This window comes from Gopherus flavomarginatus, chromosome 2, assembly GCF_025201925.1.
Source record: "Gopherus flavomarginatus isolate rGopFla2 chromosome 2, rGopFla2.mat.asm, whole genome shotgun sequence".
In the NCBI taxonomy this organism is placed as follows: Eukaryota; Metazoa; Chordata; order Testudines; family Testudinidae; genus Gopherus; species Gopherus flavomarginatus.
The window spans coordinates 63,222,440-63,249,834 of NC_066618.1; the positions used below are offsets into that span (position 1 = coordinate 63,222,440).

Here is a 27,395-nt window from a genome sequence, read left to right on the forward strand (position 1 = left end):
ATGCTTTTTAAAAAAATGCAGAACAGCTGTAGGCTAAATAAATTATCTTCATGTTATTCTTTACGTATATAAAATTCAATTGAAGTATTGCAATATGACGCTCGTTTGGCAATCAAGTGGTTATATACTAGTAAATTGTGTTTATTTATCTGTTTAAAGTTCATTTTAAATGATACATTGGAATAGAGACAGGTGGAGAGAGAAGAAAATATGACTGTGCAATAGTTTTGGAGATGGGGAAGCTTTCAAAGGCATAGAAAACAGCTAGACACGTAACTCCTGTTGATGCATTTGAAAAATCTCTGACTAATCTAAAGGCACACTATTTTTCTAGATACTGGTTTTTTCTGGTTGATTTCACCAGGCCAATATTTTAGTAATATTTAGTAATGCATATATAAACTTTTGATTGCTCCTCTTGAAGAGCATGAAGTCCAAAAGAAAATTGTCAAGGACTACTGTCAAGGAGTGTGAAAATTGTCAAGGAAAGGTGAAAGTTTCAAAAGTAGGTAGATGGATCTCTCAGAACATAAGAACAGCCATACTGGGTCAGACCAAAGGTCCATCTAGCCGAGTATCCTGTCTTCTGACAGTGGCCAATGCCAGGTGTTCCAGAGGGAATGAACAGAACAGGTAACCATCAAGTGATCCATCACCTGTCACCCATTCCCAGTTACTGGCAAACAGAGGCTAGGGACACCATCCCTGTCCATCCCGGCTAATAGCTATTGATGGACCTATCCTCCATCAATTTATCTAGTTCTTTTTTAACTCTGTTATAGTCTTGGCCTTCACTACATCCTCTGGCAAGGAGTTCCACAGGTTGACTGTGTGTTGTGTGAAAAAATACTTCCTTTTGTTAGTTTTAACCTGCTGCCTATTAATTACATTTGGTGGCCCCTCATTCTTCTGTTATGAAAAGGAGTAAAGAACACTTCCTTATTTACTTTCTCCACACCAGTCATAATTTTATAGACCTCTATCATATCTTAGTAGTCTCTTTTCCAACCTGAAAAGTCCCAATCTTATTAATCTCTCCTCATACAGAGGCTGCTCCATACCCCTAATCATTTTTGTTGCCCTTTTCTGAACCTTTTCCAATTCCAATGTATCTTTTTTTTGAGGTGAGGCAACCACATCTGCACGCAGTATTCAAGATGTGGGCATACCAGGGATTTATATAGAGGCAATGTGATATTGTCTGCCTTCTATTATCTATCCCTTTCTTAATGATTCCCAACATTGTTTGCTTTTTTGACTGCCACTGCACATTGAGTGGATGTTTTCAGAGAACTATCCACAATGACTCCAAGATCTCTTTCTTGAGTCATAACAGCTAATTTAGACCACATCATTCTATATGTAAAGTTGGGATTGTGTTTTCCAATGTGCATTCCTTTGCATTTATCAACACTGAATTTCATCTGCCATTTTGTTGCCCAGTCACCCAGTTTTGAGAGATCCTTTTGTAGCTCTTCACAATCTGCCTGGGACTTAACTATTCTGAGTAGTTTTGTATAATCTGTGAATTTTTCCACCTCACTATTTACCCCTTTTTCCAGATCATTTATTAATATGTTAAATAGGACTGGGCCCAGTCCTGCTGGATAATTGGATTTGTATTTGTCTGTTTCTCTAAGAGTTTGCTTCTGTCTAATCCCCTCTCTTCATTCTGAAAACTGACCATTTATTTCTACCCTTTGTTACCTATCTTTTAAGCAGTTATCAATCCATGAGAGAACCTCCCCTCTTATCCCATGATAGCTTACTTTGGTGAGGGACTTTGTCAAAGGCTTTCTGAAAATCTAAATACACTATATCCACTGCATTCCCCTTGGCCACATGCTTGTTGACCCCCTCAAATAATTCTATTAAAGGGGTGAGACATGATTTCCCTTTACAAAAACCACGTTGACTATTCCTCAACAAATTATGTTCATCTATGTATATGACAATTTTGTTCTTTACTATAGTTTCAACTAGTTTGCCCAGTGGTGAAGTCAGGCTTACTGATCTGTAATTACCAGGATCACCTCTGGAGCCCTTTCAAAAATTGGCGTCACCTTAGCTATCCTCCAGTCCTTTGGTACAGATGACAGTAGTCCTGCAATTTCACATTTGACTTCTTTCAGAATTCTTGGGTGAATACCGTCTAGTCCTGGTAACTTATTATTATTTAGTTTATCAATTTGTTCCAAAACCTCCTCTAATGACAGCTCAATCTGGGACAGTTCCTCAGATTTGTCACCTGAAAAGAATAGTTCAGGTTTGGGAATCTCCCTCACATCCTCAGCCGTGAAGAGTGATGCAAAGAATTCATTTAGTTTCACCACAATGGCCTTAGCCTCCTTGAGTGCTCCTTTATCATCTTGATCATTCAGTGGCGCCACTGGTTGTTTAGCAGGCTTCCTGCTTCTGATGTACTTAAAATTTTTTTTGCTATTACTTTAAGTCTATCCTCCCCTAAGGGATTTCCGAACCACATGCTCCTCTGCACCTGTCAGCTTTCCCCCCAATCCTTAGTTTAAAAACTGCTCTACGACTTTTTAATTTTAAATGCCAGCAATCTGGTTCCATTTTGGTTTAGATGGAGCCTATCCTTCCTGTATAGGTTCCCGCTTTCCAAGTTTCCTCAGTTCCTAATAAATCTAAACCCTTCCTCCCTACACCATAGTCTCATCCACGCATTGAGACTCTGCAGTTCTGCCTGTCTAACTGGCCCGGAGTGTGGAACTGGAAGCATTTCAGAGAATGCTACCATGGAGGTCCTGGACTTCAATCTTTTACCTAGCAGCCTAAATTTGGCCTCCAGGACCTCTCTCTTATCCTTCCCTATGTCATTGGTACCTACATGTACCACAACCACTGGCTCCTCCCCCACACTACAAATAAGCCTATAAAGATGTCTCAAGAGATCGCAACCTTTGCACCAAGCAGGCAAGTCACCATGCAGTTCTCGCAAACCCATTTATCTATGTTTCTAATGATTGAATCACCCATTACTAATACCTGTCTCTTTCTAACAACTGGAGTTCCCTCCACTGGAGAGGAATCCTCAGTGCAAGAGGATACCACATCATTATCTGGAAGAAGAGTCCCAACTATTGGATCATTTCCCTCTGCTCCAGTTGGATGTTCTCCTTCCCTGAGAGCACTGAGGTTGTCAGACTGAGGGTGGGACTGTTCCAGTGTCCTGGAAAGTCTAATCTATGTATCTCTCTGTTTCCCTTAACTCCTCCAGCTCAGTTACCCTGGCCTCCAAAGCCTGTACACGGTCTCTGAGGGCTAGTTCCTTGCACCAAATGCACACATACACCACCTACCCGTAGGGCAGGTAATCACACATGCTGCATTGGGTGCAATAAACTAGGTAGCCCCCACTCTGTTGATGGACTTCTGCCTGCATTCTCTTTTTACTCCTGGTTCCTTGGTGGTTGTTTTTATCAGGGGATATTTTTAGCTTAAGTTTAAAGAAGTGTATGGAATATTAAGTGTATGTAGTCCCCCCACACTCCCCTATAAGCTCCCTCACAAAACTTCCCTGTTAACCGCTCCTGTTCACTAGATCCTCTGGTCGCTTAGGAGCAGGCTTTTTAAAGCCCTGGTCTTCCTGAGTAGCCCTGCACTCTGGTTAAGGGTTGATGGGTGCTAAAGGGCTTATGGATCAAAGCCTTGTTAAGAAGCTCTCAGCCTTGCCTAGCAGACTGCTAGGCTCAGCACCCATACAGTCAGCACACGGTCCCCCAAACAAACAGACCACACGGTATGTTTCAGTTCAGCAGCAAGCACACCACAACAAACACACACCAGATAACAAACTTACCCCAAGAGTCATGTAAGCACTTCTTCACCTGGAGAAGTCCCTCGCAAATCTCCCCTGTTTGCTAGCTCTTTGCCCAGGCACTGTGGATAAGGGATTCTGATGACTGATGAGCTTGTGTAGATGTGTGCAATCATACAACTATTACAAAGCAGTTCTGTAGTTTTGTAGTAAACACTTAGTTGCACTATCTATCAGCTTTGTGTAATACACATACTGGATACAGCTTATAAAAATACTAAATATTTAAGGAGAACATGTAGATAACAAATATTAAATTATTTTTGTGGATGGAACAGATGTCTCACTACTGATTTAACAATACAGTGTTATACTTCTAATTTCAGGTTATGTCAGAAACCACAAAAGAATTGGGCTGTTTCAAATTGGTACAACACAGAATTTATTTGTAAATAATTTTTTTAGCTGGTAACTACTCTGATACCAACTGATTTATTTATTTATTTTAAGTTTTATTGTGTTTTTCTAATGGACCTGAATTTTCTCAATCACAATATTTCATGCCCCTTTTGGGCATAAAGTAATTCAGGTATTCCTGCTCTTCAGTGCTTGGCTAACTTGGGCAGGGAAAGCTAGTGAGATCAACACCTAAAATAAAGGTCATAACTTGCTAGATAAGAACAGACGAGGAGGGAAAAAGTAGTCTTGGCAACTGCTACCTGGACAGCTACAAGCACCTGGGAATCCAATACAATCCCCAATATGTTCCAGATCTGATTACTGTAGGAAGCATACATGTCCGATCAAGGCAACTGAAAAAAACTCTCTTATTTTTCTGTTGCCTTCTCCAATCTGTGAATTACTTCAGTTTTATCCTGTTTGAGTCCAAGCCCGCTAGCCCTCATCTAAACTCCAATCTCACAAGCCCATGGGTCAATTGCTCAATTTTCTGTCATCTGAAATGGAGACTTTAACAAACTGCCGCCCCAATGCAACCACTTCTAACAGGTTTATGTTGGTGTCCATACAGTACCTAGCACAATGGAGCCCTGACCAAAAGTTGGGACCTCTAGCTGTTGTTGTAATCCAAATAATATATGTTGACCAGGAGCAGTGGCAGAGCCTTAAACAGCCCCATATTAGAGAATCATTGGAGCATATAAAATGTCCTCCCTCACAAAAAAACCCTCTGGGATCTGTCTTGAAGAATCCCATCCATTGCTATTAGGTCACAGATGCGTGCAGATCTAGTTTTATTTTTTTAATAAACATAGAGATGTAGCTAAAAGTAAATCTGGCAGAACATCAGTCTCCTGGGCATCCAGTCATGTGCTTTAGCACTACATTCTCCCTCTTTAATTGGCTCATTATTTCTTGGGTACAATCTTCTTCTTTCTAAAGCTGTTAATTGTTTGCCAGATCTTTCTGTAAGGCTAGGTTAAAATATATTATAAATATATAAAAATATTTAAAAATAGGGAAAAAATATATTAGTTCACCCTGAGAGTACTTGCTAGTGGAGAAAACTCTTTTTTTTTAAATAAACGAGAGGCTTAAATTCTATTGCATAACCAAAACCCCGCAAAATTATCAGAATACTCCATTCTACAATATGGAGATGAACTGAATAAATGAGGTCATTAATACATGAAGTCATTTCAACTGCTTTTTAAATAAGCAGATATAAGCTTAGTGCAGTTTTCAGTTTGCATCTTTAGGTGCCTAAATACCTTTGAAAAATCTGGCCCTGTGTGCTCTTCCTCCTGGTTTGTGTTCATAGATCAGAAGAGGAAAATAAGTTTTTCTGCTTTATCAACTCCCAATCAGTTTCTCATATTTGAACTAGTTCAAATTAAGAAAATATTCTGAACCTACTAGCTAAATTGAAACTAAAAGCTTTGGGCAAGAGCTTTTCTACACAACAGAACTGAGCAAGTACTTACATTTGCAAAAATGTAAATACCATAATTTGCTCCATTGTACAAACTGAAAATATAGATACTTAATGTAGTACAGGCTATTGTGACATTTATAAAAGTTGAGTTGATCTCAAAAGTTACACACGTTTTCTCTCTGACCTATGCAGAAAGTCTAAAAGAAATTGGGCTTGTTTAATCCTGAGAAAAGAGTGGGTGGGACCTGAAACTAGTCTTCAGATATGTTAAGGACTATTAGAAAGAGGATGTTCTCTATGTCCACTGAAAGGAGGACAAGAAGTAATCTGCTTACTCTGCAAAAAGTGAGATATAGGTTGAGATACTAGGAAAAACTTTCTATCACAATAGCTTAAGTATTGGAATAGGCTTCCAGAGTTCCAAGGGAGGTTGCAGAATTCCTAATGCGGGAAATTTTCAGAACATGTTGGGTTCTCAAAACATTTTTTTTTGGGTGGCCTCAGAATGTGGCCACCAACCCTTGCTGGTGGTAGCTCTGACAATTTTTCCAAGCACAAGCCCTGCTGCACCAGGCTGAAGCCCAGAGCCCACTGAGCACACACATTGGCCCCACATGTCTGGAGAGGCACTGCCTAGAGCCTCCAGGAGGCTGCATTGTGCAGGGTGCTGATCCCCTCCTGGCAGCAAACAACAAGGCAGCCAGGAGCAACAGCCTTGCCGCCCTGCCCTGCCCTCCCCTCCCCCCCCAATCTCTGCCCAGGAGGCTGTTGTGGCCACATTTGAGAAACGCTGGGATAGATAAACACCTCTCAGCAATGGTCTAGGTATAGTTGGTTCTACCTCAACCCTGGGGCTGGACTTGATCTCTTCATGTCCTTTCCTGCCCTACCTTTTTATGATTCCGTGAAGCAGGGGATGCTGACTATTGAAAAGACTACACACAAAGCAAGCACACCGTAAAAATATTTTCCCCCTTGAAACTTGATTATACTAATCTTAGGGTTATTTTTAAGTGCACTCAAAAATAAAATAACTTCACATAAAACTATGCAGTGTTGTAGCCATAGTGGTCCCAGGATATTAGAGAGACAACAGCCATAGGTATTAGGATGACTCCCTAGTATGCCAACCTCTTCATGGGCCACCTTGAAGAAGAATTTCTGGACAAATGCACCATTAAACCAATTAAATACCTGAGATACATCAATGATATTTTCAGCCTCTAGTCTGGACAGATGACCTAAACTCCATCATAAATTTCCACCACAACTTCAACTGCCACCACCACCCATCTTTTAAACTCTCTTTGGAACATTCCCACAACAGCATCAACTTCCTCGACACCATGATCAGCTTCAACAATGGAACCCTACAGACAATTATATACAAGAAATCCATGTATCACCACACCTACCTTCTTAGATCCGGTGACCACCCCAAACACGCCAAGAAATCTGTTCTCTACTGCCAGGGACCCACAATACCACAGAATATACTCCAAGGAGAAAGTCTGGGATATGCACTTTAACACACTCAATACCACCTTCACCAAACAAGGACACTTGGCCCATTAAAATTTGCTCCTGGCTCTCCTTCCTCTCCTGCCTATTTTATAATTTTCATTTAGAGTCTCTTTCCATACCCTGTGGTCTTGTTTTTCAGCATCTGAGGATTGGAGCACCTCTCAGAAACATGTCCTCTTTGCTCCTTCTTGGTCACTTCCTTATCTGGCGGAGGCGCTCTGCCAGTGTATAAGAGGTTCCCCTGAAGACCACATCTGCAGAAGCACAAGAAACAACAAGCAGAAGCATGACTGTTAGTGCACTAACTGCATCAAATCATTATAGTAAAATACATCTCTTTCTAACTGTTCCTTGGCAAGCAAGCAGCTTGGCAAACAGCGTAAACATGGTGAGTTTGGGACGGGGATGGGCTCAAGATGGGACAAAGGGTCTAGGTAATTTTTTTAAGGGGATCACTGCAAGCAACTAGGGTAGAGTGACCAGACAGCAAATGTGAAAAATCGGGACGGGTGGGGGGTAATAGGAGCCTATATAAGAAAAAGACCCCAAAATCGGGACTATGCCTATAAAATCGGGACATCTGATCACCCTAAACTATGGACAAAATTGTAAAGTCTGTTACCATTTTCCACAGGGAGGGGTCATTGAAGCCAATATGTCACTCCTGAGGGTAAACAAGGATGCAAGGGTGCATCTCCTGCATGCATGTGGCTTCAGACTCGGTCTCTATGCTGCTTGCTTATGTGCTGCTTTGGTCCCTGCACAAGTGATTGCCGATTGGCATGGGAAAGTTTCCTACAATGGAGAAGGAACAAAGTAGTTCTGCCAAGGAACCTTTGGCAGAGAATTGGCAAATACGTTCAGGAAAGTTTTCTAGAGATCTCTTTGGAGGAGTCTCATGAAATCTCAGTGTGTATTAACACACTGTTCCACCCCACTGCATAGTTGCACAGTGGAATGTGAAGCACATGCAAACACAGCTAATCTTGTTCATTTCTATCAACAAAGCAAAGGACAGGTCTCTCTCATATAAACCAGCAAGATCAATTAAAAATGATCACTTACCCCCTCTCTGCATCATACACATCAGAGACAGAGTGCTGGGACTGGCTTGAACCCTCCTTGGTCGAGAAAAGGTCCTGGCTTGCCATGGTACTAGATGACCCTGTTGCCTGTCCCATCTTGTCCTCCAACTCAACCTCCTTGTCCACCACTTTGTCCTTGGGTTGAGTCTGCTCTCTTCCCTCCCCTCCTGAAGCATCCACAGGGCTCTTTGTGATGGAGGTGGGTTTGCTGCTGAGGATGGCATCCAGCTCTTTATAGAAGCAGCAGGTCTTCAGTACAGCATCAGAGCAACAGTTTGACTCCCTTGCTTTCTAGTATGCCTACTTATGCTCCTTTATCTTTGCACGGCACTGATGCATGTCCCATTTGTAGCCCTTATCCAACATGCCATGAGAAAACTGTCCATAAGTATCAAAGTTCCTACTGGGGTGGAGCTGGGACTGCATAGCCTCCTCTCCCCACAGATCGAGCAGATCCAACAATTCAGGTGTGCTCCAAGTGGGAGAGCATTTGCTGAGTGTTCAGCTGGGAAGATACGATGTGAGCTGTCCACACTGTGCAAACAAAGTGGAATTTAAAAAATTCCTGGGCCTTTAAAGGAGGGAGGGGCAGAAGCTTGTGTACCTGAGTGCAGGGCAGTGGAGTTCAGAAGGGTTAGGATGGGCATTGTGGGACACCTCCTAGAGACTGTTAGTGACATAACCAAGTGCAGTGTCTACACTGAGACTTTGTCAATAAAACTTTGCTGCAAAAAGCTCTACTCCTCTCGCTGAGGTGGTTTTATTAAGTCGGCATGGGCGGGAGGAGCGTTTCAGTGTGTACACCTCCACCGTTTTGTCCATGAAAGTTGATTTTTGTTGATAAAACTCTAATGTAGCTAAGCCCCTAGTGTGGACCAGTCCTTATACTGGCATAAAGCCTTATCTACAATGAAAGCCTTGTCTACGCTCAAGGGTGGCTCTATGTATTTTGCCACCCTAAGCATGGCAGTCAGGCAGCGTTTGGCAGCACGCCTGCAGGAGGTCCGCTGGTAATGCGGATTTGGTGGCATGCCTGCCCGAAGTCCCAAGGTCCCGTGCCTTCAGTGTACCCGCCACCGAAACTGCAGGACTGGCAGACCTCCCACAGGCATGATGCCAAAGGCAACCTGACTGCCACCCTCACAGCGACCAGCAGGCCACCGCCCACAGCTTGCCGCCCGGGGCACGCGCGTCTACACAAGAAATCTTTCGCTGTCAAAGCTACACCCCTGTGGCTATATCACCAGCCCTCCTACCCGGTGATCCCTCTCCCCCCGCAGAAAGACCAGCGGGGATAGAACTGCCCCCCCCGGGGGGTGGGGGGCTATACTGCGGTACCCGCCGCGGCTGGGCGGGGAAGCTCTGGGAGGGCGCAGTTAGTCAGTCCCCGCTGGAGACCCGTTGAACCGGCGCCAGCCTAGCAACGGCCCGGGAGCGCGAAGGGCGGGGGTAACCGCTCGTCTCCCGCCTGGGCCGCCTGCCCCCTCGGCTGGGAAGCCGGCGCTGCGGGGCGGCCCTCGGGCCTAGAAGACCGTCGCGGATGGAGCGGCTGCGGGTGCAGGCGGAGGGCGCGGCGGCGGTGGACGAGTACGTGGAGTACCGGAGGTGAGGAGCCGCCTGCACCGGGGGGGACGAGACCGCACTGAGCGCAGGGGCTGCGGGTAACGTGAAGGTCCTTCCTGGTGTGGCTGAGGCGCGAGTCACCGCCACTCCCCCGGTCCTAGGGATGGGGGCGCAGATGGCTGCTGTGTAGTTCGCAGGCTCTTTCTCCTGCCCCCGTAGGGGCTGGGCTGGGCGGGGAGATGGCTGGGGGGGGGTCAGTCTCTCCCCCCTACTCCTTGTTCTGGAGATGGGGCGCTGGTTGAAGCAGCAGGAGTCACGCTCCTCGGGGAAACCTGTTGTTAAAGCTGAAATGCCGTTTTACGAGAGAATGAACGTGAATCCCTGGCGGGGCTGCTTTGGAGAATGCAGGTAGGGGAATCCTCTAAATTAAAAATGTTGGAGACTGGGTAATTTCTCAGCCAAATCAGCCTCTGGTGTTAGACCCCTGGGAACCTGATGCCATAATGCAAAATTATACCAATATATTTGATCTGAAAAGGTTTTTTTCTCATGTAAATCCGTCCCCTCCCAATGATCTTTAGAAACCTGGAATCTTCCTTGTTTTGTTTTATGAGACACAGGGCAAGGACACTTTTTTCCTCCATGGAAACACCAAAGCAACAAAGCTTCTTTTTTAGCAGAGGGGAAGGAGTGTTTTGTAATTAAAAATGTTATTTAATACTCCACCTGAGGGTATAATCCTGATGTTATCTATCTTTTGCTGTTAGACTTCTTTTTCTGCTGTGCAATATGCTACTGGTGATTTTTAAGTTATCATTCATTGAAATTCTGGGTAGGAGAGCTCAGCAAAGTTTAGGAGTCACTAGGACTCCAGAATGTTTTCATGAGTTCTGTGGCTATGTCAGAACACTTCAGAACTTAAAAAAATGTTTCTTTTTCAAAAGGCAGGAGGAGGGAAATCTTCCAACTACCCTATGCAATGCCTTTGTCTCTGATGTTATGGCTCTATTAATATTTGTCTCTTCTAGCTTTGTCTGTAAATATTTTGACATGCAAGTATCTTTTCTGTTGACATGTTGTAACTGGGCACAGACTCACCCAGCAGCACCTCCTGCTCATTGGCCTCAGAAATCAGCATCCAGACTCCAGAGCGCCCTCTTCAGGCTAGTGTTTCACCACCACTGCTGGCCTCCTGTGTCCCCCCAAGGACCCCAGTGCCCTTTTAACTGGGTGCTGCCACCTGGCAGTATCCCCACAGTTCTAAGTCTCCCCCTCCTAGGGGAACCCCCCACACACACACTATTCCCACTTCACCTCAGTCTTGGCTACTGCCCAGTCTCCATCTAGCCCCATTCACTAGGGCAGACTGCAGTATAAACCACTCATCACTAGCAAAGGAGTTCAGACCTGCTGCTTCTGCCTACCTATGGGCTGCCCCATTGCAACCCTGAACCTGTTCGGCTTATAGTCAGGCCTGCAGCCCAGGGCTTTCCAGCTCAGAGCTCCCAGCTCCCCTGGCCCTTCCCCAGCCCTGCTCCCAAGCTAGGTATCTTGCATGGGTCCCTGCAGCCAGGCCCTTCTCCTTCTACAAGCAAAGGAAGACTGGGTGGACTTCTGGCTCACAGCCTCTTATTGGGGTCGGCTGGGCCTGATTGGAGCATGGCCACAGCTGAGCCTACTTTCTTCCAATCAGCCCAGGCTTCTTGCCCCAGCCACAGCTGTCTCATCTTTTAGATATTATATCTCAGTTGAAATATGATAGTTGAAATTATGTTTCTGTTTCCCCTGCGCAGGTGTGCTTGTATGCCTGCCATCTGCCCAAGAGTAAACTTTTGTGAAATAGTTTAGGGGGACAATAAGCCAGTTCTACTATTTTTTTCAGGAAATACAAGTTGACACATTTTATTTTGACAATTATAAAAATGTCCCCATTTATAAGAATCTATAGGTGTATCTTGTTAAAATAATAACTTTAAAAAAAAACCCAAAAGTGATTTAGCTCCTGTTTTACTGAGCATACATGATGCAATAGCTTGCACACTATTTTTAGCTTAAGAAAACATTCAGTAAAATATGAAAGATGCAGGTAATCATACTTTTTATCCATATATGTTCAAAATGCTTTAAAAAAGAGGGTAACTTTCAATAAATTGTGATATCAGGTGTTGATGAAATGTGTTAGCACATATTACTGTGATATTGTACATTACTGATATTTTGTGAATTTGCATATGTATATCCACACTGTAGCTTACTGAAAAACAGGCCCATATTATATCTATTGTAGAAAGTAATAACACATGCAACTTATCATAATAATACTATAAATTTTTATAGCATTTTATAAACATGAATGAATGAAATTTAACAACTCCGTGAGGCAGGTAAGTATTATTCCTGTTACACAAATGAGGAAACCGAAGGCCTTCTAGGGCTTGTCCTCACTGCAGAGTTCACTAGAATTATAACTTGAGTGTTGCCCCTTAAGTCCTGTACACATACACAGATCTGTAACTTGAGCATAGTTAATTCCAGCTGGCTGACCTATTGGGATGTAGGTTACTGTTCTGGTTAGCACGGCTTATCAGCTGCTTATAGCAGTGTTTCTCAACCCGGTTATGTGTACACAGAGGTTTTCCATGGCGTACATCAACACATCTTCATCTTTGCCTAGTTTTACAACAGGCTGCATAAAAAGCACCAAAGTCAGTACAAACTAAAATTGAATATAGACAAAATGAGAAAATAAGCAATTTTTCAGTAAGTGTGCTGTGACACGTGTATTTTTATGTTTGATTTTGTAAGCAAATAGTTTTTAAGTGAGGTCAAACTTTGGGTATGCAAGGCAAATCAAGACTTCTGAAAGGGGTACAGTAGTTTGGAAAGGTTGAAACCTACTGGCTTACATAATTTTGTGCTGCTAATACACTATTCGATACAACTGGAGTGTTATTTCATGGTGTGGTAGCTCTCATTCAAGCTGGGTTAACGTCAGAAGAGTTAACTCAAGTATAGGTAACTCTGGAGTGAAGATATAGCCATATAGCAGTGGCCCCTGAACTTTTTAGGGTCATGCCCCCTTACCTCTGTCCGCACCTCCCCACCCCCACCCCGAGCCAGGGACAGGAGTGGAGTCACGTCTCCTGGGGCAGGTGGGGACGTGGATAGGGGTAAGGGAGCGAGATTTAGAGTGGGTCTGGGGTTGGGAGTGAGCCAGGGCCGGGACTAGGAACAAAGTCGCAGCGAGGGGCTAAGGCTGGGGGTGGGGGTGGAGCCGCAGCTGGGCTGCGATGGGTGCAGGGCTGCAGTGAGGCTGAGGCCAAGGCCAAGGCCAGAAGCTGGGGATATGGCTGGGGGAAGGGCCAGAACAGAGTTGGGGGTGTGTGGTGCTTCCTCTCCACCCCCTGTGGGGGCTGGCCTGGGAACCACCGCACGCCACTGAACATTCCTCTATGCCCCCCCAGGGTGTTGTGCCCCACAGTTTAGGGACCTCTGCTGTAGAGAGATGATGTGACTTGTTAGAGGTCATGCAGGAAGTCTGAGTCAGAGCTAGGAAGACCCCAGCATTCCTGACTTGCAGTCCATTTTCTTCAATGAAAAAAGGAACTTGGTAGGTCGCCTCAACTCCATCCTTCCAGATACTTTTCATGGCATTAAAACCAGTTTATAAGCATTTGTTTAAAAACTTGAGTACAGTTCCTTACAAAGGCCCTCTCTAGGGTACTATTATGGAAGATAAAATAATGTTCAGTGTTGTTTACTGGTGCTTCATTATATATTTTCAGAATTGCAACCTACCTTTGCCTCCCTCGATTTTACTGGAAGTTAAATGTAATTAAAATATTATGAAACACAATTACATGTTGCAGAATTGTAGGTGATGACGACGGAGGAAAACTTTTTACCCCAGAGCAATATGAAGAATACAAAAGAAAAATGTTACCAATACGATTACAGAACAGATTGTACGTGAGCTGGAGATCACCAACTGGGATGGACTGTAAACTTGTGGGCCCGGAGACACAGTGTTTTTGTACCCATAGGTGAGTTTTTTTTTCTTGCTGCTGAACTTTCTTTTTACTTAGAAAATGTAAAATGCTTATAAAAAGCACTGTCATACCAGTAATGAACTTGAGAATCTAGAGATGTAAAGATTGATATAATTTAAGGAAGCATTTTTGAGACGAAAGAAATCATTCCATAGTGTTATAGACTCATAGACTCTAGGACTGGAAGGGACCTCGAGAGGTCATCGAGTCCAGTCCCCTGCCCTCATGGCAGGACCAAATACTGTCTAGACCATCCCTAATAGACATTTATCTAACCTACTCTTAAATATCTCCAGAGATGGAGATTCCACAACTTCCCTAGGCTTTCCCCGTTCCATGTTCCATAAATACATAAGAACAGCTGTACTGGGTCAGACCAAAGGTCCGTCTAACCCAGTATCCTGTCTACGGACAGTGGCCAATGCCAGGTGCCCCAGAGGGAGTGAACCTAACAGGCAATGATCAAGTGATCTCTCTCCTGCCATCCATCTCCATCCTCTGACAAACAGAGGCTAGCGACACCATTCCTTACCCATCCTGGCTAATAGCCATTTATGGACTTAACCACCATGAATTTACCCAGTTCTCTTTTAAATACTGTTATAGTCCTAGCCTTCACAACCTCCTCAGGTAAGGAGTTCCACAAGTTGACTGTGCGCTGCGTGAAGAAGAACTTCCTTTTATTTGTTTTAAACCTGCTGCCTATTAATTTCATTTGGTGATCCCTAGTTCTTGTATTATGGGAATAAGTAAGTAACTTTTCCTTATCCATTTTCTCCACATCACTCATGATTTTATATACCTCTATCATATCCCCCCTTAGTCTCCTCTTTTCCAAGCTGAAGAGTCCTAGCCTCTTTAATCTTTCCTCATATGAGACCCTCTCCAAACTCCTAATGATTTTAGTTGCCCTTTTCTGAACCTTTTATAGTGCCAGTATATCTTTTTTGAGGTGAGGATACCACATCTGAACGCAGTATTCGAGATGTGGGCGTATCATGGATTTATATAAGGGCGATAACATATTCTCAGTCTTATTCTCTATCCTCTTTTTAATGATTCCTAATATCCTATTTGCCTCTGCACACTGCGTGGACATCTTCAGAGAACTATCTACGATGACTCCAAGATCTTTTTCCTGACTCATTGTAGCTAAATTAGCCCCCATCATATTGTATGTATAGTTGGGGTTATTTTTTCCCATATGCATTACTTTACATTTATCCACATTAAATTTCATTTGCCATTTTGTTGCCCAGTCACTTAGTTTTGTGAGATCTTTTTGAAGTTCTTCACAGTCTGCTTTGGTCTTAACTATCTTGAGCAGTTTAGTATCGTCTGCAAACTTTGCCACCTCACTGTTTACCCCTTTCTCCAATCATTTATGAATAAGTTGAATAGGATTGGTCCAAGGACTGACCCTTGGGGAACATCACTAGTTACTCCTCTCCATTCTGAGAATTTACCATTAATTCCTACCCTTTGTTCCCTGTCTTTTAACCAGTTCTCAGTCCATGAAAGGACCTTCCCTTTTATCCCATGACAGCTTAATTTATGTAAGAGCCTTTGGTGAGGGACCTTGTCAAAGGCTTTCTGGAAATCTAAGTACACTATGTCCACTGGATCCCCCCTGTCCACATGTTTGTTGACCCCTTCAAAGAACTCTAATAGATTAGGAAGACATGATTTCCCTTTACAGAAACCATGTTGACTATTGCTCAACAGTGTATGTTTTACTGTGTGTCTGGCAATTTTATTCTTAACTATTGTTTCGACTAATTTGCCCGGTACTGACGTTAGACTTACTGGTCTGTAATTGCTGGGATCCCCTGTAGAGCTCTTTTTAAATATTGGCGTTACATTAGCTAACTTGCAGTCATTGAATACAGAAGCCGATTTAAAAGACAGGTTACAAACCTTAGTTAATAGTTCTGCAACTTCACATTTGAGTTCTTTCGGAACTCTTGTGTGAATGCCATCTGGTCCCAGTGACTTGTTAATGTTGAGTTTATCAATTCCAAAACCTCCTCTAGTGACACTTCAATCTGTGACAGTTCCTCAGATTTGTCACCTACAAAAGCCGACTCAGGTTTGGGAATTTCCCTAACATCCTCAGCCATGAAGACTGAAGCAAAGAATCCATTTAGTTTCTCCGCAATAACTTTATCGTCTTTAAGCGCTCCTTTTGTATCTCGATCATCAAGGGGCCCCACTGGTTGTTTAGCAGGCTTCCTGCTTCTGATGTACTTAAAAAACATTTTGTTATTACCTTTGGAGTTTTTGGCTAGCCGTTCTTCAAACTCCTCTTTGGCTTTTCTCATTACACTCTTGCACTTAATTTGGCAGTGTTTATGCTCCTTTCTATTTGCCTCACTAGGATTTGACTTCCACTTTTTAAAGGAAGTCTTTTTATCTCTCACTGCTTCTTTTACATGATTGTTAAGCCACGATGGCTCTTTTTTAGTTCTTTTACTGTGTTTCTTAATTTGGGGTATACATTGAAGTTGGGCTTCTATTATGATGTCTTTAAAAAGCGCCCATACAGCTTGCAGGGATTTCACTTTAGTCACCGTACCTTTTCATTTCTGTTTAACTAATCCCCTCATTTTTGCATAGTTCCCCCTTTTGAAATGAAATGCCACAGTGTTGGGCTGTTGAGATGTTCTTCCCACCACAGGGATGTTGAATGTTGTTATATTATGGTCACTATTTCCAAGCAGTCTTGTTATAGTTACCTCTTGGACCAGCTCCTGCACTCCACTCAGGATTAAATCTAGAGTTGCCTGTCCCCTTGTGAATTCCTGTACCAGCTGCTCCATGAAGCAGTCATTTAAAGTATCGATAAATTTTATCTCTGCATTTCGTCCTGAAGTGAAATGTTCCCAGTCAATATGGGGATAATTGAAATCCTCCACTATTATTGAGTTCTTAATTTTGATAGCCTCTCTAATTTCCCTTAGCATTTCATCATCACTATCACTGTCCTGGTCAGGTGGTCGATAATAGATCCCTAGTGTTATATTCTTATTAGAGCATGAAATTTCTATCCGTAGAGATTCTATGGAATATGTGGATTGACTTAAGATTTTTACTTCATTTGATTCTACATTTTCTTTCATATATAGTGCCACTCCCCCCCGCCCCCCGCATGACCTGTTCTGTTCTTCTGATATATTTTATACCCAGGAATGATTGTGTCCCATTGATTGCTCTCAGTCCACCAGGTTTCTGTGATGCCTATTATATCAATATCCTTTATCACAAGGCACTCTAGTTCACCCATCTTATTATTTAGTCGTCTAGCATTTGTGTATAAGCACTTTAAAAACTTGTCACTGTTTATTTGTGTGCCCTTTTCTGATGTGTCAGATTCTTTTTTAAGTGAATGTTTATCATCTGATCTGGCCATTACATTATCCTCTTCCATCCTCTGCTCCTGACTATAACCTGGAGATTCTCTATCATTAGACTTTGCCTTGCATGGTGTCAAGTATCAGAGGGGTAGCCGTGTTAGTCTGGATCTCTAAAAGCAGCAAAGAATCCTGTGGCACCTTATAGACTAACAGATGTTTTGGAGCATGAGCTTTCGTGGGTGAATACCCACTTCATCAGATGCATGTAGTGGAAATTTCCAGTGGCAGGTGTATATATGCAAGCAAGCTAGAGATAACGAGATTAGTTCAATCAGGGAAGATGAGGCCCTGTTCTAGTAGTTGAGGTGTGAAAACCAAGGGAGGAGAAACTGGTTTTGTAGTTGGCAAGCCATTCACAGTCTTTGTTTAATCCTGAGCTGATGGTGTCAAATTTGCAGATGAACTGAAGCTCAGCAGTTTCTCTTTGAAGTCTGGTCCTGAAGTTTTTTTGCTGCAGGATGGCCACCATAAGGTCTGCGATAGTGTGGCCAGGGAGGTTGAAGTGTTCTACAGGTTTTTGAATATTGCCATTCCTAATATCTGATTTGTGTCCATTTATCCTTTTCCGTAGAGATTGTCCAGTTTGGCCGGTGTACATAGCAGAGGGGCATTGCTGGCATATGATTTTGTAGGTGTTGGTCTCTGTCTGAGGGGTTAGAGCAGATGCGGTTGTACCTCAGTGCTTGGCTGTAGACAATGGATTGTGTGATGTGCCCAGGATGGAAGCTGGAAGCATGGAGACCAACACCTACAAAATCTCCACCAAGCATTCTCACAACTACAAGACCCGCACAAGGAAATAAGGAAACAGATCAACAGAGCCAGACGTGTACCCAGAAGCCTCCTACTGCAAGACAAACCCAAGAAAGAAACCAAGAGGACTCCACTGGCCATTACATACAGTCCCCAGCTAAAACCCCTCCAACGCATCATCAGGGATCTACAACCCATCCTGGACAATGATCCCACACTTTCACAGGCCTTGGATGGCAGGCCAGTCCTCGTCTACAGACAACCTGCCAACCTGAAACATATTCTCACCAGTAACTGCACACCGCACCATAGTAACTCTAGCTCAGGAACCAATCCATGCAACAAACCTCGATGTGGAGGATAAATGGACACAAATCAGATATTAGGAATGGCAATATTCAAAAACCTGTAGGAGAACACTTCAACCTCCCTGGCCACACTACCGCAGACCTTAAGGTGGCCATCCTGCAGCCAAAAAACTTCAGGACCAGACTTCAAAGAGAAACTGCTGAGCTTCAGTTCATCTGCAAATTTGACACCATCAGCTCAGGATTAAACAGAGACTGTGAATGGCTTGCGAACTACAAAACCAGTTTCTCCTCCCTTGGTTTTCACACCTCAACTACTAGAACAGGGCCTCATCCTCCCTGATTGAACTAACCTCGTTATCTCTAGCTTGCTTGCATATATATACCTGCCCCTGGAAATTTCCACTACATGCATCTGACGAAGTGGGTATTCACCCACAAAAGCTCATGCTCCAAAACGTCTGTTAGTCTATAAGGTGCCACAGGATTCTTTGCTGCTCTATCATTAGACTCTCCCCTAAGAGAAGTCTGTGTCCGATCCACATGCTTCTCTGCAGCAGTCGACTTTCTCCCATCTCCTAGTTTAAAAACTGCTCCACAATCTTTTTAATGTTTAGTGCCAGCATTCTGGTTCCACTTTGATTTAGGTGGATCCCATCTCTCCTGTATAGGCTCCCCCCATCCCAAAAGTTTATAAATGCAGTTTATGCTTGGAACCGTGAGTCTATCAGAGACTGAAATGGTCAGAGGTAAATTCAGGAGTTTAGAGCTTTGAAGCTACTGATATATTTACACTTATTGTGTGGATCTATAACCATGTGATTCTATCACCACATACTGCTTTGAATATATATACTTGAAATGGCACCAAAAATCAAATGTAAAGGTCTGCCATATTTTTTCACTAGAGTATAACTTAAAGCACTTGAAACCCCACACAGCGTTGAAAATTATCTTTTGTGAGAATGAGCACTTTTTTTGTTTGTAGAAGAACTAAATGTATCTCTGCATTAAACTTGAAATCTAAATAATAAATTCCTTAAATAAATTTTTAATGGTAAATGCTGAATGACTTTGAGCTATAATTGTTTGCAGTATTGTTGCAGCTGTGTTGGTATCTCACCGACCTTATCTCTTTGATTTATAATGGTATTATAGCCTATATGCATATGTACTGATTTATTTTTTTCTGTTTTTAGGTATAAACAACACAAAACAGATTATGAAGAGATTCCAAAAGATCGTCCTATTTGTGTACCCTGTCGAGTGAGCCGTTGCCCGTGCAAATCCTATCACTATGTCCCTCTAAATGGCACTCAGCCCATTCGTTGTAGATGCAAGCACTTTGCTGATCAGCACAGTGCAGCACCTGGATTTTCCTGTAACTCCTGTAAGTTAGTTTCCTATAAATACACATTCAGTATTCTTTACTGCTAATTTAAGAAGCATACACTTTAAATACAGGTATATTTTCTAAACTTAGCAGGAAATAGCAGTTCAAGCCCATGCAAGATTATTGGTAACACTGATTTAACATACTAATGGTTGAATCCTGGTATCACTGAATTCAGTGGAAGTTTTGCTATTGACTTTAGTGGGACTAGGATTTGGCCCTAAAACAGGAATTATTAACATCAGCAGTTAAACTACGTACTCAAGTATCAGAGGGGTAGCTGTGTTAGTCTGTATCCACAAAAACGAGGAGTCTGGTGGCACCTTAAAGACTAACAGATTTATTTGGGCATAAGCTTTTGTGGGTAAAAGACCCGCTTCTTCAGATGCAAACTATGTACTGATTTTCTGTCTTTTAGATCTCTTGAAATGATATATTGATGGATATTTTTAGCCAGATTTCTAGATTGTAATTGCATGAAGTATGTGAAGTAATTTATACAGAAAGGATCTCATAAACCAGTTTTGCTTGCAGAATGGGGAATAGTATCTAACAGAATAATATACAACACTGGTCTCCCATGTTTAAGAATGATGAATTCAAACTGGAACAGGTGCAGAGGAGGTTTACTACGATGATCAGAGGAATGGAAAACCTACCTTATGAGAGGAGACTCAAGGGGTTTGGCTTGTTTAGCCTAACCAAATGAAGCCTGAAGGAAGATATGATTGCTCTATCAGAGAGGGAATGGAGTTATTTAAGTTGAACACCAATGGTGAAACAAGAACAAATGGATATAAACTGGCCATAAATAGGTCTAAGTTTGAAATTAGATGAAGGTTTCTAACCATTAGAGGAGTCAAGGTCTTGGACAGCCTTCCAAGGGCAGCAGTGGGGCAAAAAGCCTAACTGGTCTAAGCTTATGGAGGGGACGGTATAATGAGACTGCCTAAAATGGCATATGGCCCATCAGTGACTGCTAGTACAAATATTCCCAATGGCTGGAGTTGGGACACTAGATGGGGGTGCTCTGAGTTACTACAGAGAATTTTTTCCTCGGGTTTCTGGCTGGTGGATCTTGCTGACATGCTCAGGGTCCAACTGATAGCCAATTTGGGGACTGGGAAAAAATTTCGCCCCAGGTCAGATTGGGAGAGACCCTAGAGGGTTTTCACTTTCTTCTGCAGCATGGGGTACAGGTGACTTGCAGGTTTAAACTAGAATAAATGGTGGATTCTGTGTAACTGGAAGTCTTTAAATCATGATTTGAAGACTTCAGTAACTCAGTCAGAGGTTATGGGTCTATTACAGGAGTGGGTGAGTGAAGTTCTGTGGCCTGCAATGTGAAGGAGGTCAGCCTAGGTGATCACAATGGTCCCTTCTGGCTTTAAAGTCTGTGCCTGTAAATAACGTTCCCAAGGTCACACAGGGAGTCTATGGCAGAGCTGGGAAGTGAACCCAGGTTGCTAGAATCCCAGACATGTGACTGACCAATTGGACCATTCTGTATCCTGATTTAGGTACATGAATCCTTCTTGGCTAGGCATATGTTGGGCTGTATGCTGCTGCTTCTGGGTAACTCTGTGCCCATTCCACAGAACAGCTAGAGCCAATTGGCAGGGGAGGTTAAGAAGTTAGATAACGGTTGCTGCCATCTGGGGGAGCATTACAGCAGTGGATCTCACTTGCTAGTTGTTACCTTAGCTCAGAGGTGGGCAATTTTTTTGGCCTGAGGGCCACATCTGGGTATGGAAATTGTATGGCGGGCCGTGAATGCTCATGAAATTGGAGGTTGGGGTGCAGGAGTGGGTAAGGGCTCTGGCTGTGGGTACAGGCTCTGGGGTGAGGCCAGAAATGAGTAGTTCAGGGTGCAGGAGGGGGCTCTGGGATGGGGAAGGGGATTGGGATGCAGGAGGGGGTGAGGGCTCCGGCGTAGGGCCAGGGATGAGGGGGCTGTGGGTGGAGCAGAGGGGTTTGGCATATGGGAGGGGGCTCTGGGCTGAGGCAGGGGATTGGAGTGTGGGAGGAGTACAGGCTCTGGGCTGGGGGTGCAGGTTCCAGGGTGGAGCTGGGGATGAGGGGCTTTAGGGTGCAGGAGGGGGCTCCGGGCCGGGGGCTGAGGTGTGGGGGTGAGGGTTGGGGCATAGGGGGAGGTCAGGGGTGCAGACTCTGGGCAGCGCTTACTTCAAACAGCTCTTGGAAGCAGCAGCATATCCCCCTCCCAGACCAGCTTCTATGTGGAGGCGCAGCCAAGCAGTTCTGCAAACTGCCCTACCTCCAGGTGCCGCCCCCTCAGCTCCCAGAAGCAGCAGCATGTCCCCTCTCTGGCCCCTACGTGGAGGCACAGTACTGGCCAGGCAACTCTGCATGCTGCCCTGTCCACAGGTGCCCGATTGAGCCAATGAGAGCTGCAGAGCGAGTGCTTGGGGCAGGGGTAGCATGCTGTCAAGGTTTTTTCCCCACTTTGAACTTTAGCGTCCAAAAAGTGAGCACCTGCATGGACCCTTCTAAGCTTAATTCCTATCTTAGATCTGATAACGCTGCCACCAGCCAAAAATATAGTGTTTGGCACACTTCCTCTTCCCCCAAAACCTTCCCTGGGGAACCCAAGACCCAAACCCCTTGGGTCTTAAAACAAGGAGAAATACACCATCCCCTCTCCTTTCCCCTCCCTGGGTTACCCTGAGAGGCCAAACTGATCCAAACTCCTTGGATTTTAAAACAAAGAGGAATTAACCTTTTCCCCACCCTTTCCCCCCACCAGTCCCTGGTGAGTTCAGACCCAGTCCCCTGGGGTCTTAAAACAAGGAAAAAAATCAATCAGGTTCTTAAAAAAGAAAGCTTTTAATTAAAGAAAGAAAAAGTAAAAATTATTTCTGTAAAATCAGGATGGTAAATGCTTACAGGGTATTCAGATTCATATAGACTAGAGGGACTCCCCCCCCCTCCCCCCCGCAGCCTGAGATTCAAAGTTACAGCAAACAGAGCTAAAAATCCTTCCAGCAAAATACATGTTTACAAGTTAAGAAAACAAACAAGACTAATCCACCTTTCCTGACTATACTTACTATTTTGAAACATGAGAGACTGATTCAGAAAGATTGGAGAAAACCTGGGTGTACATCTGGTCCCTCTTAGCCCCAAGAGGGAACAACAAACAAAACAAACAACACAAAGACTTCCCTCCACCAAGATTTGAAAGTATCTTGTCCCCCAATTGGTCCTCTGGTCAGGTGTCAGCCAGGTTCACCGAGCTTCTTAACCCTTTACAGGTAAAAGAGACATTAACCCTTAACCATCTGTTTATGACATGGCCCCCAAATCTCAGACAGTGTGGAACCACACTGGCGGTGATCTCTTCCTAGAACTTTAGAATAAACAGATTAATAAAACACATGCACCTTTACATATACTACTAAATATGTAAACTAGAAGACTTCTCACATTTTAAGTACAATTTTTAACCAGTTGATTCTGGGAAACTTTCGCGAGAGAGTGCATCAGCTACTTTGTTAGAAACTCCTGAAATGTGTTGAATTTCAAAATCAAAATCTTGGAGAGCTAAACTCCATTGAAGCAGTTTTTTGTTGTTTCCCTTGGCAGTATGAAGCCACTTTAGCACAGCATGGTCAATTTGTAGTTGGAACCGCCATCCTCAAATGCATGGGCGTAGCTTTTCCAGGGCATACACAATGGCGTAGCATTCTTTTTCACTGATTGACCAGTGGCTTTCCCTCTCAGACAGTTTCTTGCAGAGAAACACGACAGGATGGAAGTTTTGATCCGGTCCTTCCTGCATTAAAACTGCTCCCACACCATGCTCAGATGCATCTGTGGTTACTAGGAATGGTTTGTCAAAGTCTGGGGCCCTTAGCACAGGGTCAGACATGAGTGTCGCCTTAAGCTGGGTAAAGGCCTTCTGACACTCATCAGTCCACTTAACTGCATTCGGCTGTGTCTTTTTGGTCAGGTCTGTTAATGGGGCAGCGATTTGGCTGTAGTGTGGTACAAATCGCCTGTCATATCCAACCAAGCCTAAGAAGGATTGGACCTGTTTCTTTGACTTTGGGACAGGCCACTTTTGGATAGCATCTACCTTGGCCTGTAGGGGGTTTATTGTTCCTTGACCCACCTGGTGTCCCAGGTAAGTCACTCTGTTTTGGCCTATTTGACACTTTTTAGCCTTAACAGTTAGTCCTGCCTGCCTGATGCGCTCAAAGACTTTTTCCAGGTGTTCTAGGTGTTCGGGCCATGAATCAGAAAAAATGGCCACATCATCGAGGTAGGCAACTGCATATTCTCCCAATCCTGCTAGGAGACCATCTACCAGCCTTTGGAAGGTGGCGGGTGCATTTCGCAGCCTGAAAGGAAGCACATTAAATTCATACACCACTGCATGGGTGATGAAGGCTGACCTTTCTCTGGCGGGTTCATCTAGCGGTACTTGCCAGTACCCCTTGGTTAAGTCTATTGTAAAGATGAACTGGGCATGTCTCAATTTTTCCAATAGCTCATCGATGCGTGGCATTGGATAGTTGTCGGGATGAGTTACAGCATTTAGCTTATGGTAGTCCACGCAAAAGCATATTTTCCCATCTGGTTTGGGTACCAGAACCACTGGAGATGCCCATGCACTGGTAGAGGAGCAGATTATACCCATCTGTAGCATGTTTTGGATCTCCCGTTCTATAGCAGCTTGGGCATGAGGAGACACTCGGTAGGGTGGGTTTCTAACTGGGTGAGCATTACCTGTGTCAATGGAGTGGTATGCCCATTCAGTCCGTCCTGGGATGGCTGAGAACAATGGGGCGAAGCTAGTGCACAGCTTCTTGATCTGTTGCCGCTGAAGACATTCCAAGATTGTGGAGAGGGTCACCTCTTCCATGCCACGTCACTTTTTCCTTCGTAGTAGACACCTTCAGGCCACTCAGCGTCATCTCCCTGGGCTTTAAACTGACAAACCTTTAAGTCTCTGGAATAAAAGGGCTTGAGAGAATGAACATGGTACACTTTAGGCTTTAGGGAGGAGGTGGGAAATGCTATGAGATAGTTAACAGCTCCCAGGCGCTCTTGGACCATGAATGGCCCTTCCCATGACACTTCCATCTTATGGGCCTGTTGTGCCTTCAAGACTGTAACCTGGTCTCCTACCTTGAAGGAATGCTCTCTGGTATGTTTATCATACCAGGCTTTTGCTCTTTCTGAGCATCCTTTAGGTTTTCTTTAGCAAGGGCTAAAGAGTGTCGGAGGGTGCTTTGTAGGTTGCTTACAAAGTCTAGAATATTAGTTCCTGGAGAAGGTGTAAACCCCTCCCATTGCTGCTTCACCAAATGTAATGGCCCCTTAACCTCGTGGCCATACACAAGTTCAAACGGTGAAAACCCTAAACTGGGATGTGGTACAGCCCTGTAGGCAAAAAGCAACTGCTGCAACACTAGGTCCCAATCATTGGAGTGTTCATTTACGAATTTACGTATCATGGCCCCCAAAGTTCCATTAAACCTCTCCACCAGGCCATTGGTTTGATGGTGGTAAGGGGTGGCAACCAAGTGATTCACCCCATGAGCTTCCCACAGATCTTTCATGGTCTCTGCCAGGAAATTAGTTCCTGAATCTGTAAGGATGTCGGAGGGCCAACCTACCCTGGCAAAAATGTCTGTTAAGGCCTGGCACACAGTTTTAGCCCTGGTGTTGCTTAGAGCTACTGCTTCCGGCCATCGAGTAGCAAAGTCCACGAAAGTCAGTATGTACTGCTTTCCTCTGGGGGTCTTTTTTGGGAAAGGACCCGGAATATCCACAGCTACTCGCTGAAATGGGACCTCAATTATGGGGAATGGCTGGAGAGGGGCTTTGATCTGGTCTTGGGGCTTTCCCACTCTTTGGCACACCTCACAAGACTGGACATAATTAGCAACATCCTTGCCCATCCCCTCCCAGTGGAAGGACTTCCCCAACCTGTGTTTGGTTCTGTTCACCCCAGAATGGCCACTGGGATGATCATGGGCCAAGCTTAAGAGCTTTCCCCGGTACTTAGTTGGAACTACCAACTGTTTTTGAGGATGCCAGTCTTCCTGGTGTCCACTAAAAAGAGTTTCCTTGGATAAAAGTCCGGGTTCTACAACAAACCGGGATCGATTAGAAGAGCTGAGAGGCGGTGGGGTGCTCCGTGCCGCCGCCCAAGCTTTCTGAAGGCTGTCATCTGCTTCCTGCTCAGTCTGGAACTGTTCCCTTGAGGCTGGAGACGCCAGTTCTTCCTCAGACTGTGGACTTGGGCTTGGTCCCTCTGGAAGCAATGTAGGTGATGGGGTTGTTTTCGTTGCTGGTGAACCGCTTTCCGCTGGTGCACTATGCGATATTTCAGGCTCTGGCTGAGCCTCTTGGGTAGGGTTGTCTGCTGCTTCTGCCAGTTCAGGCCCACTGGCGCCCTCTGGCGTTGGGGTTGGAGATGGGTTTGCAAGTGCTGGCATCAGTGCTGGCAACGGTTCTGGTGCTGGTTGCTTTTCCAGTTCCGGTTCTGGGACTGGATGCATTGTGGCTGTTGCCGTCATTGGCAGGGGATCCGGGTCCACCGCCTCTGTCTGGGTCTCTGGTAACACAGACAGGGCCCTTGTGGACGGCTCAGGAACAGGGATGGGTCTGGAAGCTTGCCTGGCTTGGCTGCGTGTAACCATTCCCACCCTCCTGGCCCGCTTTACCTGGTTGGCCAAGTCTTCCCCCAGTAGCATGGGGATGGGATAATTGTCATAGACTGCAAAAGTCCACGTTCCTGACCAGCCCTTGTACTGGATAGGAAGTTCAGCTGTAGGCAAGTCTACAGATTTTGACATGAATGGGTAAATTGTCACTTGGGCCTCTGGGTTGAGGAATTTGAGGTTCACTAAGGATTGGTGGGTAGCTGACACTTGTGCCCCTGTGTCTCTCCACGTGATAACCTTCTTTCCGCCCACTCTCAAGGTCTCCCTTCGCTCCGAGGGTATTTGAGAGACATCTGGGCCTGGGGATCTTTGGTGTGATGGTGGTGTAATGAACTGCACTCGGTTGGGGTTCTTTGGGCAGTTGGCCTTTATATGTCCCAGTTCATTACATTTAAAGCATCGCCCAGCTGACTGGTCACTGGGCCGAGGTGGGTTGCTGGAGACTGGTGAGGTGGGACAATAGGGAGTCTGGGGCTTTCCTTGGGTTGTAGGTGGGGTCTTGGGTTGCCCTCGGTGATAGGGTGTATTTTCTGTTTGCCCCCTGTGATATTCGCTCCCCTTGCTAGTAGTTTTTTTCTTTTCTGCCACTTCCACCCATCTGGCTCCAATCTCCCCCGCCTCGGTTACAGTTTTGGGTTTCCCATCTAGGAAGTACCTTTCTGTATCTTCAGGAACCCCCTCTAAGAACTGCTCCATTTGTATTAGGAGGGACGGCTCGTCCAGAGATTTAATGTTTGCTCCTGATACACTGCTCTACAGCCAAAATGCTTCTGAAATAAATGTAGTCCAACTTTACTAATTCTGGGTCACTGAGAACAAAAATGATGCTTAAAATTGTTGATTGGCTCTAGTTTTCAAGATATGCTATTGGGTCAGTATATACGACCCTTGACTTGGGAATGGCGGAGGATAAGTGAGTTATAAAGGGAAAGGATCT

The 27,395-nt window shown here is 44.5% G+C and overlaps 1 protein-coding gene across 3 annotated transcripts in view; it reads left to right on the plus strand.

The window, feature by feature from the left end:
• The first annotated feature begins 9,781 nt into the window (after positions 1–9,781).
• Positions 9,782–27,395, plus strand: part of FAM221A (family with sequence similarity 221 member A) — a 42,789-nt gene continuing 25,175 nt past the window's right edge. For all 3 annotated transcript variants that reach the window (XR_007772413.1, XR_007772414.1, XM_050938710.1), the window contains exons 1-3: positions 9,782–9,889; positions 13,717–13,890; positions 19,570–19,760. Coding sequence is in view for 1 of the 3 variants with exons in the window: in XM_050938710.1 (XP_050794667.1) it covers positions 9,825–9,889; positions 13,717–13,890; positions 19,570–19,760 (430 nt within the window). In the remaining 2 variants the exon portion in view is untranslated. The remainder of the gene's footprint in view (positions 9,890–13,716; positions 13,891–19,569; positions 19,761–27,395) is intronic.